This window comes from Phalacrocorax aristotelis, chromosome 5, assembly GCF_949628215.1.
Source record: "Phalacrocorax aristotelis chromosome 5, bGulAri2.1, whole genome shotgun sequence".
In the NCBI taxonomy this organism is placed as follows: domain Eukaryota; kingdom Metazoa; phylum Chordata; class Aves; order Suliformes; family Phalacrocoracidae; genus Phalacrocorax; species Phalacrocorax aristotelis.
The window spans coordinates 56,335,574-56,351,270 of NC_134280.1; the positions used below are offsets into that span (position 1 = coordinate 56,335,574).

General features: G+C 37.4%; 1 protein-coding gene across 14 annotated transcripts in view; it reads left to right on the forward strand.

Moving 5' to 3' along the window:
- Positions 1-15,697, forward strand: part of SOX6 (SRY-box transcription factor 6) — a 379,848-nt gene that overhangs the window by 227,379 nt on the left and 136,772 nt on the right. For all 14 annotated transcript variants that reach the window (XM_075094704.1, XM_075094700.1, XM_075094707.1 and 11 more), the window contains 2 exons: positions 4,286-4,458; positions 8,039-8,107. In XM_075094704.1, coding sequence (XP_074950805.1) covers positions 4,286-4,458; positions 8,039-8,107 — 242 coding nt within the window. The remainder of the gene's footprint in view (positions 1-4,285; positions 4,459-8,038; positions 8,108-15,697) is intronic.

The window sequence follows — 15,697 nt, forward strand, 5'->3', positions numbered from 1 at the left end:
TAGTTTTTGGCACAAGCAGAATTTTTTCTAAATGTAATTTTAGACAACAGTTGAATTCTTGTCTCTTTTTCGGCAGATTTATAGCTACCTTTTATTTTCTTACTCCCAGTTAGATTGACCTATGACCAGAATTTCTCAAAAGTTCTCTTTGATGCCTTAGTTCTGTTCAGTTGGATCATTTTATCTCAATTTGTGCTCAAATCCATACAATACAGGATAAAACAATAAGCACACATGGAAAAACTAAAATATTGCTACAACCAAGTTATTTTTAGCTTATGATTATAACCACAAAGGCAAGAATATATAATCAAAGTACTGTCACAAATAACAACTATTTTTTCTGAACTTTTGATAAGACTAACTGTTGTATTTCCATTTTAAAAAGAAGCCCTTAAACACTATAGATTTCCCACCAACACTCAAAATTTTAAATACTGCTGGTAAAGGGAGTCAATGGATCAAATTCAGTATATCTGAAGTCACTGAAATAAAGGCTCCTAAGAAAAATGTGTCAATTTTAAAGGTCTTTCCTAACTGAGGACCATTTTGTGATAGAGCCAAAGGTTAATAAAATCAGTAGTGAATGTAGCAATTTTACAGATAAGCTATTCACAACAAGTGTAGTTACTTGAATAAAAAGCTAATTCAGTTCTAAAATGCCACATGCAGTAGCAGTGAATAGCTGCTTTTAGGTGCTTTCTGGAGGAGGATAAAATACAGAATCACAGCACTCTTCTTTTCCAGCATCCCTGGCTGCCTGTAAATTGCTGTGAATGGGACTGTAGGCTGACAGGCTCTATTAAGACAAACTGCCTTTCTCATCGGAGAGATAAAATAAATCAGGTGTTTAGTCAAATTAAAATACTTCAGATGGAGCAGGCCCTGGGGAGCACTGATCCACCTGACAAATCTGAGAGAAACTCAAGACAGATGTGTTTTGGGGATAAGGAAGACCCCATTGGAAAAAAAAAATGCACGGCTGTCTTTGGAGTAAGAGAATAGGATTAGAACAGAGAGAGCGCTGTGATATATAATATTTTATGGAAGCTGGCATATTTATGGTATATTTCTTACTAAGCTTTTTGTTTTATCTGTTTTTATGGCAAATACATTTTACAGATAGCTATATTTTTATTTTATTTATAGATATTTTTAGTCAGCAGAAGAAGTTTATTTACTGGTAATGAGTTTAGGAATCTCATTGCTTTCTGCAGTAAGTGGATGCAAAACAGATGATGATGGCATACAGCTACTGATGACCTCTCTTGGCCCAGCCAGATCAGCTCAATCTGGTCTGCATTCTGAGCGAGTTGCTTTTTATTGGTATTTAAACTGTAAAATAATGGTTGGGATTTTCCACTCTAAAATTAAATTATACCCACCCCCCTGTTCATACAACAACATTCTGCATCTTATGCTTTTTCTTGTCTTGAGCAGTGTTCAGTTAGGTGTCTTGCAGCTTCATGGAGGTCTCATTATTTTCCAGGAGCACGGTGTACATTTTCTGGTCATCACTTCTATTCTGTTATTGGATTACATAGCACAGAAAAATTAAAGAGTAGAGTACTTTAAATGGGGTCATTTATTTCAGATGTGTTTCTTGGGGGGGTTGGGTGGGGGTGGCAGTGGGAAGGGGAAGGAAAGAAAAACAGTTACTATGAATTCCTGAATAAGAACAGTTAATTCTGCCTGCTATTGTCTAAAATAAAAAAAAAAAAAAGGAAAAAACCACAACCTTATAAATTCACTGCAACTATATCAAATAATTCTAACTAATCATAACAAAACAATCAAAATTTGTAGCCTTGGCAGGCACGCTTTGTGGTAGCTTTCTACTCATATTATGAAGCAAGTCAAAAGTATCAGAATAATATGGAAATGGAGTAGGAGATTAATATCTGCTTTGGGTGTGTAAAATACTTTATGACTGTAAGATCAGGGGCCTGCATTACAATGCCAAAGCTGCTTGACAGATGTGTAAGTCTCAAGCTGTAGTTTCCCAGGTGGCAGTGGATGGCAATAAGTATTATCTGAGGCAGTGGGTTGCTTCCCATTGGTTTTTTAAAATAGGTGGAGTGGTTGATCTCTTCTAGTCATGATGGGCAAGGGAATTTTTCTTTGGCAGAACAGTCTTTTACCTGTGAAAATTAATTTCAGTATAAAATAACATATTCAGAAGCACGTAAATAACCTTTGATACATGGTGCAAAATCTTCAAGACTGAATAATAGATTTTAAGAGGGTTAAGGTAAGTCTATACTGAAGTTGCAGATAACTGAACTGATGTCAACAGTGTGGAGCTCAGTACACACAAATAGATCCTGGCAAGGCAGTACCTTCAGTGCAGATATGTTCCTGGCCACATACCTGCTTAAGCTTAGTTTCAAACCCCCCCCCTTTTTTTTTTTTGTTGCTTTGAAGCAGCATTTTGCACAGAACTCTTTTATTGCTTCCATCATGTGTATCACACTAAGGTTTTGCAATAAGTTAGTCTAAATAGTAGAGTGTCCTTCAGGTTTAACTTCATGCATCCATCATACTTCTTGTGACTAAGAAAATTACTAACCATTTCTAAAATTTCTGCTACCGCAGAAGTTACTATTTTTTCCATGTCTGGAGACCTGTGTCACATGTATAATGAATTAAGATTTGGCATTAAAGGGTAATGGAACATTAGTTTGTTGCAGACTCTTTTAAAACTAAGAGAGTTAATAGTAGTTAAATATTGAATATTTTCGGTACTTTATGTTGTTAAATGAAATTAAGCAATGTAAAGAAAACAGGTACCCTTTGTTTCTGGGAGTTTGGGTTGTTTAAAGTGAATGACTTAAGCCATGCAGTTTCTTTTTCCACAGAAAGCAAATATAGACAAAGGTTTTCTTGTATGCTGCTTTTGCAAATGAAAATCTGTTTAAGAATAATATTGGTCCCATCACAGCACACTTTAAGTCGTAGAGCATCTTGGGTTTGTGATCTGCTTGGCAGGAGTCTGTTTTGTCTTCCCTCTCTTTATGAAACCTGTCAACCTCTTTCTTCTCTTCCCTAGAAGATATCCATCTTACTCCTGGGAAGAAGGTGGAGTCATAATTTTGGTGACAGTTTCTCCATTCCCTCCCAGGTCCTGTTCCTCACACATTTTCTTCCTCTTCAAAAGTCCTGTGACTTCTGTATCACAGTCCTCCGTTGTGAATGGAGGAAAGGAAAGATGCGAATACCTTCTCTTTTGTGCCTATTCTCATACCATTGTGGCAGATTACAGACCTGACTAGTTCTTCATTTGGTTTGCTTCTTCTCTAACTCTCAGTTCTCTTGTACAACACAAAATTGCTTGATTTATCCCACTTCCAACTGTAAACCTCTTTCAGATGCTCTTCCAATATTCCTGAACTGCTACCGTTCTGTAATTATGTGACCTCTTATAGAGCTGTGGGTCTGAGATTCTCACACAAGTAAATGCAGTGTATGGCTCAAATATAGGAGCTGACACTGCTGTTTGTGACAGAGTAATATGTTCATACTTAAGATGGGATATTTTTGGATTGATTTGCAAAAGGACCCTGTACTCTCTACTTAGGAGACCCATGCAATTTACCCATAAACAGACCATTAAGCATCATTAGTGCAAAGAATAAATGTACCGTAGTTTCATATTAATTAAGTGCTCTCTGTAGAGTAAACTTTGAAAGTTAAATGAAAATTTTTAAGCCATTTTCTCAGGTTAGCTATTTCTCTTAGGGACAAAGAGAGCTCATTTTTAATATGCATTCCATAACCAAAGCTTTCATTTGTCCAAATGACCTACCAGATATATGGGTATTTTAGAGAAATGATCAATAAACTATAAAACTGCTTCTTCCACTGAACAGCGTCTTTTAATTTTTTTTTTAGCATTTTTACATACTTGGGAAAAAAACCCAACAAAATATATAAAGTGAAGGAAAATTATGTCTAATAAACTGTGAATGTATTTATCACACTGGGCATATTTAGATGGAAAGATTTAGGGATTTGTACGCAGTGCATTGTTAAATACTCCTGTCAGAAAAGAAGAAATACTCTATATCTTTTCTGCTCCAATTTTTGTTATATCCTCCAGTGCTTAGAGCACAGCAAAGCTATGTGCTAGATTCTTTTGGGATTTGTTAGTAAAATATATATTCAAGCTGCCACTTGAAATAAACAAGTTGGTGATTCAGCCTTTTTTTTTTTTTTTTTTTTGTGAATATCGCTTGGTAACTATTGTCTATCTCGTATTTACAGTACATCTTTCCTGCACCTTTAGGTACACCAGAAAGCCTGGCAGAAAAAGAGCGACAGCTCTCTACTATGATCACCCAGCTGATCAGCTTACGGGAGCAGCTCCTGGCTGCCCATGATGAACAGAAAAAGCTGGCAGCCTCACAAATTGAAAAACAACGGCAGCAAATGGACCTTGCTCGCCAACAGCAAGAACAGGTGAGGCTCCAAGAAAGAAACCTGCGAAAATCTTTCGTGCAGAATGCTTATCGTAAACACTGTTCTGCTTAGTGTTTCCTTTCATCTTTTCTTGACAAAAGAGCTTAAATATCTTCAGAAATTACATCTTTTTTTTCAGAAAGAGGAAGTATTACAGGACCCAGAGAAAAAAACTGGGTGTGGACATTCAAATAATTTATTTCCTAGAAAAAATGGCATTTGATAGATTTCACAGTTCTTGTTTCTTGCACTGAGACGCAATTTTGGGAGTTACAAATAAGCCAAACTGTAACCCTTATTTAACTCTTTCTTTTTCTGACAAGACAATAATTTAACAAAAAACCTTAAGCATCCTCAAACCTTCAAATATCTTCTACAAGTAAGGTTTGATTTGTTTGTTTGTGTTGTGGGGTTTATTGGTGTGTGTTTCATTGTTTTGGTGGGTTTTTTTCTTGGGGGTTTTGTTTTGAGATGCAGTTGTCCAAAGAGCTGTCCTTTTCTCATTGTACAAAAGTGTAAAAACAGTGATCCCATATGCTAGTCTCCTAGATATTAGATCAGACAGATCCAAATTAATGTGTGGTTTTTAGGAATCTGACATTATTACTAGAATTATCTTTTCAGTTAAATGTATTTTATAGGATATATACAGCAATATATGCTCTGTTGATTTTAATGAGTTGTGACGTCTGGTATTTTATGTGCTTGAGTATTTGCCCACATGTAGGAATATGGACTCATCCCCTAATGGAAAATAACATAAAGGAACACTGTAAAAAATCAGAAGTTAGAATGTCATTTAGCCATCCAGAGATGACACAGTAATTAACTATTGACACTTGTGAATAAGCTAGCACAAATTAATCTTGACACATTTGCAGACGAGTGATATCTTACAGTGAACACTTTGTAATTATATTTCAAAATGAAAATTAAATGACACTTAAAACTAGGTTGTCATGCTCAATGAAGCAAGCATGTAGCTCAACCGATAGGCAAATAAAATTCAGAATTTAAGCCACATGGTGCTTGTGTTACCCTACTTTACTGTGTCAAGCCTATACATCAAGGCTATGCTAAGATAGTTGCATTGTGGGGTATTGGATACATTTTCTGTCACAGTACTGGTGTGTCTAAGAGGAACCATTGACATAAGATGCTTCATGGAATATTTCTGGTTTTCATCAGGAAAAGCCTATTCAGATCGTACTACATTGTACATACAGGTACAAAAAGCTGGTCACTAACAGTCTGAACTCTGGCAGATCAGTGCCTGTGCACATGTGAACAAATATCTCATCGTCGCCTGCCTTGGCTGTAGCTTACCATGTTAAGTAGCAGCCAGGTCACCAGCAGCTCTGAACAATTCTGGACATAGGATACTGTGTATCTGTGAAAAAAGATACAGATCAGAAAGAATGACCCATGATGCAGCTCCATGTGGTGTCTGATTTCGATGTGAAATTACAGATAATTCCTTTCTGAAGCTGAATATAATGATAAACTTTCTGTTTTCTTCACTGAGCTTTTAGCAGCGGGGACAATGTGGACATAAACCTGACAGAGCTTATCTTTAATAACAAGCACTGCTCTTCTAAGATGGAATAGCATCATTGGTGTGTTACTCATTAAAAGTAGTAATAAGCACTCATACAGGTTCTTAGATATTCTCTGTAGCACAGTTACCATTAGAGTTGCTTTTCCAAGCATAGACACTACTGCTGACCACTGATCTGACAATAGATGACCTGAGGTCCTAGGAGCTACCCCTAGGTTATATGGGCACATGGGCAGCTACCTCTGCTTGAACTACCTTTTCTACTGGCAGGCCAGGGCCTGCTTCTTCAGTCTTCATTCACCATCTTTTTATTTACTTTACTGGGAATTTTATCCAGCAATATTTGAATGCCTGGCTTATAAAGGGAGTTTGATCCCTGTTACAAATATCAGTGTAGTGGGCTCTGATAGTTGCTTGATTCCTTTTCTGTGCGGCAATTTGCCTTGATCCAGCCCCAGAATCGCATAAACCTCCATTTGCCTCTTAGAGGCCATATGCAAGACTTAAAATATGTATGAATTTTGTATTGGTCTCCCATACTAAAGTGAATTTTAACTGTAGCAGTGAAAAAAATTACATATTTCCAGCTGACAAAGTAAGAGATTAAAGAAATGACAGACTTGATCTCTGTGTGTGCACAATTACAAGCTGTTAATACGTAACTGTAGATTCCTTAGGAGTTAATCTGAACAGTTTGCACTAAAACTATGTAATTGTTTATTTCTAAATCAGCCTTGCTACATTTCTGTAGTTTTTTTTATCGTAAAAACATTTTACTTAGCTTTCGCTGTTTATAGCATGCTTGGAAGATGGTGGGAGAAGAAGACAAGGAGGTTTTTTTGCCAAAACCAAAACAGTGGATTTGAGTGACCAAGCTACCTTTGTCACCAACTCCTTGCTCTTTTATATGGTTCCTTTGCTGTAGATAAATATTTATAGGAGGGGAAATTATACTTAGGAAATAAAGGTAGCAGAAGCGCTGATGCTAGGGTTTCCAGGAAACACAAATCTTGTCCTTGTTTCTGTCTGCTGCACAGTTGCCCTTCAAAAGCAGTCCAGTTATTCCTCCAGCTCCCTGCAGCCTCTCCTCCATAGCTGCAGTCCATGTTACCCATTGCAGGGAGCTGCTCTGCAGTCTGAGGGCATGACCCTATGCTGGTTTTGGATGCTTTGTGGGAACTGGGCAGGGGTGGTGGTGGGTGGGTGTGTCTGGGGCAGATTCTCTCTTGTTAGTCTCTTAGCGCTCCCTGCCCTGAACACTTGCTTCTCTTCATCTGTGTTAGAGAAGGGATATACTGAACCTTTACTCTCCAGATCCCTTACTAAATCTACCAAATGAGGGTAGGAATATCTATATATTCCACTGGGTTGTGCTGAGGATGAGTTACTGAACATCAGGTACTGCTTTTACACAGAATAAGACCCTACTTCCTTGAGTAGTTCTAAGGAAGACTTCAAGATTTACAAGAGAAGTAATGTGCTGCTCATTGTGAACGAAGTTAGAGAAGCTTGCCCTAAGAGCTTGTGCTGAATAGTGAAACATCTATAAATACTAGCTAAGGCTCCAGTTCAGCAAAGCAGGAAAATGTGTGTTTAACCTTAAGCACCTGAGTAATCCCATCCCCATTCAGCAAAGCACTTAATTTTAAGCATGTGTTTCATTCCCATTGTAGCTAACAGTAATGCATCACAGTCAAAGATCATCACAGGCTTAAATGCTTTGTTGAATAGTGATGAGATTATTCACATCCACACAGCTAAACCCATGTTTCTATGCTTTTCAGAGTTGAGGCCTAAGTGCTTAAAAAACATATTTCTTACTGGCTAACTGGATTTTGATGTTGCATTTAAATTTTAAATGTTTACATCACGTATAGAGATAACTCTAAAAATATCCTTAATTTTAAAAAAATTATGCTAAATAAAAATATAATAAAGAATAACTAATAAGATGTTTTCCACTCATAATATTGAAGTTTCAATATTACTGTTTTAATTTAATGGAAATTTTATTTCTAATAGATTGCAAGACAACAGCAGCAACTTCTGCAACAGCAGCACAAAATCAATCTACTGCAGCAGCAAATTCAGGTCAGTGTGTTTTATTGCTCTCTTCTGATTACACTTAAATTCTATTTATGGAGAGGGAAAGATCTAAAAGCAGACACGCTTTACTAACAAGTTTCAGTAAAGATGCTCTTTATGGAGGATTTTTGTGTCTTAGAAAATTATTGTCAAACATCTTTTTGGTGGAAAGAGCTTTTCTTTAGTAAGCAGAGTTTTCTTCTGAAAGTTATGACCTATTTCTTAAATCTTATAATTTAATTCTGAAATCTGCAATCAGTTTGACTGGTATTGTGTGAAGTAAAAGCAGAGTCTCAACCATTGTGTATAGAATTCCTTATTCTACAAAGGCAAAATTGGCTTTATAAGAAGGTTAGAAGGATGTTTTCCATTTCATTAACTAAAGCAACTAGCTATAGAATAGGATAATAGACACTGAGACAGCACTAAGTCCCTGGGATCAGTCTGCTCATTTACAAAGACCAACAGGTGTATGAGTCTCATGTACCTTTGGAATAACTGTACCTCATGGATCTGGGAGTGTTCTGGAGGTAGTCTGTTATCTGCACTTGTACTCAGTGCTTTAACTTTGCACAAATATATGCAGGTATAGAGTGACATATAGGTAGGGGCATTGTCAACACGTGGCTGTGTTCTCTGCTTCCCAGTTTGAAAGCATTGCCATGGGCCTGTTCTTTGATTTAATTATTTCTGTTTGGTCTGACAGATGATTGTGCTGCCACTCACTTCTAAGTTTGGACTGTCAGGTTTTTTCCTTAATCAGCTGATTGCCACGTTACTAGGTGCCAAAACTGAAGTTTTTCCTTCCCTCATCCCAAAGGGATGCTTGTAAATGCTTTTGTAAATATTGTAATGCAGTTTCAGATACACTTTAAGGAGTTTATTAACATGTATAAATGTGTTGATACCTGGGATGAGAGACACAATTGAGTTTTAAAGCACCATTTGCCATTGCCTATTGGAAGACTGCATGTTCATATTAGGTGTACAAAAAGGATGGAAGAGACATAAGAATATTGAAAGAAAAAAATGCAACATCTTCTCTAAGTGTTATTTGCAAGTCTGGCTTCAAAAACCAAAGAATTATGTAAAAAAAATCTTTACCTGGCATAAGAGCTAAGACTGAAACATAGCTGAGTCTGCTAAGCAACAGTTATTTGTATGAGAGATCTGTAATTTTTTTGAAGTCCTTTAAAAATTAGGACACAGAGGAATCATGACCAGATAATTTTTTTTCCCTATTTGGAGAATATGGGTATGTTTCACTGGGAAGTATCCCGCTCTGTAGTAAAAAGTTTAAAGGTACTTTATTTCAACTCACTCAATGCTTTCCAGTAGCTTTACAGTTCCACTGACTCTGGGGAGAAGCAGTCTTATAATAGGTTGCAGTTTCATTTTAGAATACGATGCAGGCTCATTTTCTTGTTCACTCACAATTTTCCTCTTATATAGTGCTGAAGCCTCCACAAATTTTCTTTTGTGTCCTTTCCTAAACATATATGCAAAGAAGTGTTTCAATGATTGTTTTGTTCATGTGAGCTAAATTATTTCTAGGTGATTCTTCCCTATATTGTTTTCAAAATTCTTGCTAATATAAGCTACACTTATTCCATAGTTCCTCAGTAGTTTGGCCTCTTTATTTATCTTTATATTTACATGAATCTAATCAGTGTATTTGAGGCAGTGAGGGCTGTTTCCTCTCCCAGCTCATTAGCCAGATTGGTAGTGGGCATCTCATTGCCCAAGGAACATTACAGATTCCCGTATGAAGCCCTAGGCACGTTGGGCAGATGCCACCTCAAAGATACATTGATCTTATGAGGAGATTACTAAAAAAAGTTTGTTAGGAGATTGTTTCCTGGGCTAAACACCAGCTTACATAGTCCATTTGCTTGTGAGCCAAGTGGTTCTATGTTTATTTGTTTTTTCTTAATTCTGTGGCAGGTTTGCTAGCCAGGAGTTGCTTGGGAGAGAAGTTGGTTCCTAATTCACCTCTGCAGTTCTTAATAGGTTTGTTGCTATTGAATTGATTACGAGTGTTGCAGTTTGTTGAGACCTGTAGATCCCTAAGGAGGGATAAATGGGATGGATGTAAACCAGGAGGCAGGTGAGAGATGCAGTGCTGTGCCAGTTCTCCTAGGTCCCCTCCCACCACCTTCCCAGGAGACCTCAGTACCGATACTGAAGTTGTGCTGGTGACTGTGGGTAGAATTCAGCATACCAAAAGTAGATAACTGTAGTGTAGACTCTGTCTCAATTAATTATCCAGACTGTTTTTACAGTGAACAGAGACAAGCAGAGTGAATAGTTTTAGGATGCAATTCATCTTGTCCTAAAGTAGACATTTAAAATGCCAGATGAATTGTTCTCTAAAATGGCTGTTTCTCTCCATTAACTACAAAGGATACGGATGCTGATGTCTATAGTGTAGAGATCTGAAGTGAGATGAGGTGAATCACGCTCTCTGTGGCTTGGAGGGAAAAAACAATACTCTCATAAAAGTTTGCACTCCCAGTTTAGTTTTGTGGCTTGGTAGAATTTGGAACTGCGTCCCCAATAACTTATTTGATTTTATCTAGAAGGCGAATTTGTTTAAAGATACTCTTGAGCAACCGTTTTTGGGAAACAGTGATTACTTACATAAAATGGCGTGGATTCTTATCTGTACTTTGTATGCATGGAAAAACAATAGTACTCTTCCCTGACACTCCCTTTTTGAAAAGATTACAAAATATAAGTAGCACAGGTGCCAGTTCCATCTGGGCCTGGGCCTATTCATGTCACAGCTACTTGAAATAAGTACAGTATGTTCTTCAGGATGCAGGAATGGGGCATTGCTGATGCAATGTTTTCATCACGAGACACACAGTGTATCACCGTCATCTTCTGAGGTACAGTGTTAATTCTTAAAAAATAATTTCTGAATAAGTGCATCCAGTTTGTTTAATCATTTAAACAATTTGAAATTACTTTAGATGGGGCTCAAAAGATTTGTCAACCACATATGAAAGTGTAAATAATCTATATTAACAAAACCATATATTTCGCTGGACAAATACTGGGTTAATTTACTGAGAATTTTCATTACTTGGTACCTATTATTTACATTGTGCTGTGCAGTATTTGTTTATTTAATAATTTTAACACCTTATTTCATTTAGTTGAAGTTTTTCGTTTTGTTTTGTTTTCTTTTTAAGACCATTTACTGGAGCACCTTACTCCAGACTTGTTATACACCCAAAGCTTTGTCAACAATCTATGAGCAAAGAGGACATTACTAGGCTTAGCATATGAAAGCAACATAGGTATTTCAAGAGTACTGAGGTCATTAAATGTTCTGCATAATTGTCTCATGTTTTCTAAGTGAAGCTAATGTTAGCTTCAGGGTGTGCATGTTGGAGAAAGCAGTTTTCTCTGTCGGCTAAAGGGAGTGGGAATCTGGAGTTGTTAAGAGTTCTGTCTCTGATTATCTGAAATTTGGGAAATTGTTTCCTGTTCCTCAATTTAAAAAAGTGTTTTGAGAATCTTAAATGAAAAATTTCCAATAAATGCAGAGTATTATTACTTTTCAGCTCAAATGCTCGTAATCTTCACAAACACTTTTCTACAGAGGAGCCCACAGAGATGGGAGGAAATCTAAGTTCTTTTTTCTGCAAAGTTGTGCAGAGAAAACATTTCTTTTAGTGGAAATATAGTTGAGAAGATATTGTAGGTCAAGTAAGAGCTTATGGGTTGGTCTCCAGGTTAACTCTGAATTTTCTTTTTTGTTTAACAAAAAATATTCATTCTTAAAGTAGCAGTGACAAAATGGGACTATTTCAAGGACATCTCTTAGCCTGTCCTGTGAAAGTGAAAACCTCTAGGGGTAATGGAAAAAGCTGTTTAAAGAAGGAATTTGGTGGTACATAATGAAGATAAACCTACATTGGAGGAAGGGAAGGCTTACATCTCTAGAAAGTTTCTAAACTTGAGAACGGCTTGAGGCCCTGAAATCCCAGTTAATTCAGTGCCTCATTGCCAGAATTCAGTTCTTTTAGAATTTAGCTTGGGGACTGCTTCTGACTCCACCATGTCCAGTTGAGGAAGGGGGTGGATCCCACTGGTGCTTGGAGCATGTTGCTCCAGTATTTCCCTCTGGGGAGGTGGTGAGGTATGGTTTTAAGGGATGAAGGTTTGAGGGCTTCCCTCCTCTGGTGGGTGGGTTTCGTTAGGGCGAGTGGCTGAAATCATTAAAAAGGACACTGGTTGTTGAGCTTTTCTGGAAAAACTTGCCATGATTATTGCAGTGACAGCTGATCCAAACTGCTTTTGTCCTTTTCCCTTCATCTTATTCCTCTGTAGAATGCTCAATGCCATTGCAGAGCATTTCATTTTCTCTTTGAATCAGTATGACTTCCATTGCATAGAAAAACTGTCTTCCTCTGCTCTCATAAGTATTCTGTTTTAATTCAGCCACTACAAATTATTCCTAAAAGTAATTTTTTTCTAGTTTTAATCTATAAATTCATGCTGCTGTAGTTTCATATTAACGTTCTTGCATTTTCTGTTTCAGTCAAAAAGAGTGCACATGATTACTGTGATGGTAAACAAACAAAAGAATAGTAACATAAAAATTACAACTGTTTAAGCTGTCCTTGAATAGGAATCATTTGAATCATACTTAAAACTTAAGAGGCTGAACCAATGAGTCTCTCTTCTTATCCATGATTAACTACTGACAATTCAGGTACCCGGTGAGCTGAATAAGGACTATCTCTTTATGTAAAGTACATGTCTAAAGATCAGGAATAATTACATTTCACATTAGCCTTCTTGGCCTCCTTGACCTGGTTAATTAATTTTTTGCTAGGATAATAATAGTAGAAATAGATTTAAAGATATGCTTTATCATTAAGTATGTGACTGACCTCCAATTTTAAGAGCTGAACCTTTCATTTATTGCCTTTTGGAGACAGGTTAAAGCTCCTTGCAGTCAGCTTGCTGAAAATGCACAAGCTGGAATCCAGTTATTGTCAGTTCAGTTACGTTCTCTGAGGTTGTCTCTCTTTGTAAATTGTATTTAGCATTGATAAGCAAAAAGCAAGTGCAATGCTACTGTTCCAGCACTAGGGAATATTCTCCCCACTTTTTTTTTTTTTTTTTTTTTTTGTTATTGATCATGAAACTGATCCCCTTCCAGCAAGCTCTGAACAGGACCAAATAAAGCCATTGAAAGCAATTTGATACTTCTATTGGCAGGGTACGCAGATCAGATACTCCCTTGAAAGAGAGCAAGAGTTATAAACAAAGCTTAGAAGTCTAGGAATAGCCCCCAGCTTCAGCAAACCCTTAAAATATTTTGTAATTGTATCTTCAATCATGAATTAGCCAGGAAAAACAGACCTTTTTTCCTTTATATTTCACTGCTGTATGCTGTTTTGAATTGCCCACAGGCACGCTGTTGTGATCTTCTTTGGAAGTTTAAAACCAGGATAAAAATGCAAATCTAATTATTTCTTTTATCTAATCTAATTAACTTTTACAAGTAATGATAGATGCACTGTAGCCTGCATCAAACATTTTAATAATGATGTTTCTGGATTAAAGAATAGGTAAAACTACTGTAATTTATAAGCAGTCAAGATTATGGCAGTAGAAAATGTAAATTATTGTGGTGGCTTAATAAACTATAGCTGCAGTTTATTAATTTACAGTAGAAAGGATACATTTCCCTTAAATTCCTCTTTGCTTATGAATCGGTTCCCAGCTGTAATTGGTAGCTTTTTTCCTTTTTCTTTTTTATAAACAGTTCAGTATTTAAAAATCTATGTCTGACTCCCTTCTGCAATGCAGTTGTATGCACATGGAAGAGAGAAATGCTGTTATGTGCCTCTGTCTTGTAGCTGGCTGCTAAATCATTGATTTAAATTCATGGGGCTCTACTGTAGGCGTGGCATCACAGATTCTGTCCAGCTCATAACTTGCTTAGTGAAAAAGGAAACTGATCCAATGGAGGAAAGACAAATATGCTGAACATCAAAGTAAAATGTTTCATATTTTATTTATTATTACATAGCGGCTTATCAATGAGTTCTAAAGTCCTTATTTGATAATCACCCAAGCAAAAGGTCTATTACAGTCCCGCTTTTTCCAACAAAAGCCACCTTTGCATCTGGCTGGCTTGGAGTTTCCTCTGTCAGCTGCATGGGAAGAGAAGCAAGGTGGGATCCTTACCTTCTCCCAGCAGCCTATACTTTAATAAATGATCCCGCGATGCTCCCTATCCTTTATTCAGCCTCTTCGATACTAAAAATGCTTTGGTGTGACAGCATGGTGGTGGCCTCAGCGAAAAAACACACTGTTGACCCCTCCTGTGATAATCCTAAGCTTCTGGTCTTGCACCTTGGTCCCCCATTTGCAAGGAGCCTCTTAGCTGCTCTGCTGCTGGGGCCCTCAGCCCCTGGAAACAAGACTTATCCTGGCAAAGCAGAAAGTAGTTCTGGCTTTGACTTTTAACACAATCCTTAAAACTGTATGCAGTCTTGAAGTGGGGGAGTACGTTTTTAAAAATTTTTATTGTGACCTTCTAAGAGTTAAATTATCTTTCTTGTAGTTTCCTAATACACTATGTATTTTTTTTCTTTTAAATAGCTTTATTTCGCCTACCCAAATCTAAACAAATTGTATTTAATGCAAAAATTAAGCCTGTGTATCTCTTTCATATGACTTCTCTAATTATAGAGCAGTAAATGGTAGAATAGCATATGTTAGCAACATGAGCAGCAGTCTATGAAATGAGCTACAAGTTAATAAAATGATCTTGTGGTGGTGTTGGCCAAATGTTAGCACACATGTTTCGGAAAGTGATATTTCAACAGACTTGAAGAATAGGACTTTGGCACATGGGTGCTGAACATGATCTGATGTGTGGAAATTAGTTAAACCAAAGTAAATGTCATTGTTTCTCAGGCTCATGTTGGTGCAGAAAATGATAGTAGCTGCCCTCCCACTTTCCCTCTCCCACGTCTGTTTTAAAATTGGAAATGAAGGCACAGGCATCCATATTCCCCAGTTCAAGTACTGTTGCTTCGTTCGCTCTGGGTGTGCTGCATTGCAATCTTGTCAGTGGCTTAAGGGCTTGTTCTCAGCCATGCCTCTGTCAAAGCCCGGGGCTAAAATCTCATTGATTCTATTGAGCCCAAACGTTCATTCTCTACAGCCTTTGCTTACAGAAGGGCCTCAGATTTGAGCCCTGTTAATTTAGGGGCAGATTATAACCAGCTCCTGAATAACACCAAAGGATCAAGCAAATATTTGCTACCCACCTCTACTGCTGCCCAGGGGTCACTCTCAGCTGGTGGTCTGCCTGTTCCAACCAAGTGTGGAGCGACATGCTGTGGCAGCCTCAGTGCTTGCTGATCCAGATACCCTGGTCTAGCTCCCAGAGAGTTTGGCAGAGATTATGCCCCTCTGAACCCCTCTGCTGCTGTTCCTCTGGTATCACAGGTCTGCATCGCCCCCTCTGTCAGTCTGCATAATGTAATATTTGCAACATTGCAATATTTGGAATAATGCAGTAATAATGTACTACTTACTCCAGCACAGAAACCAGTTTCC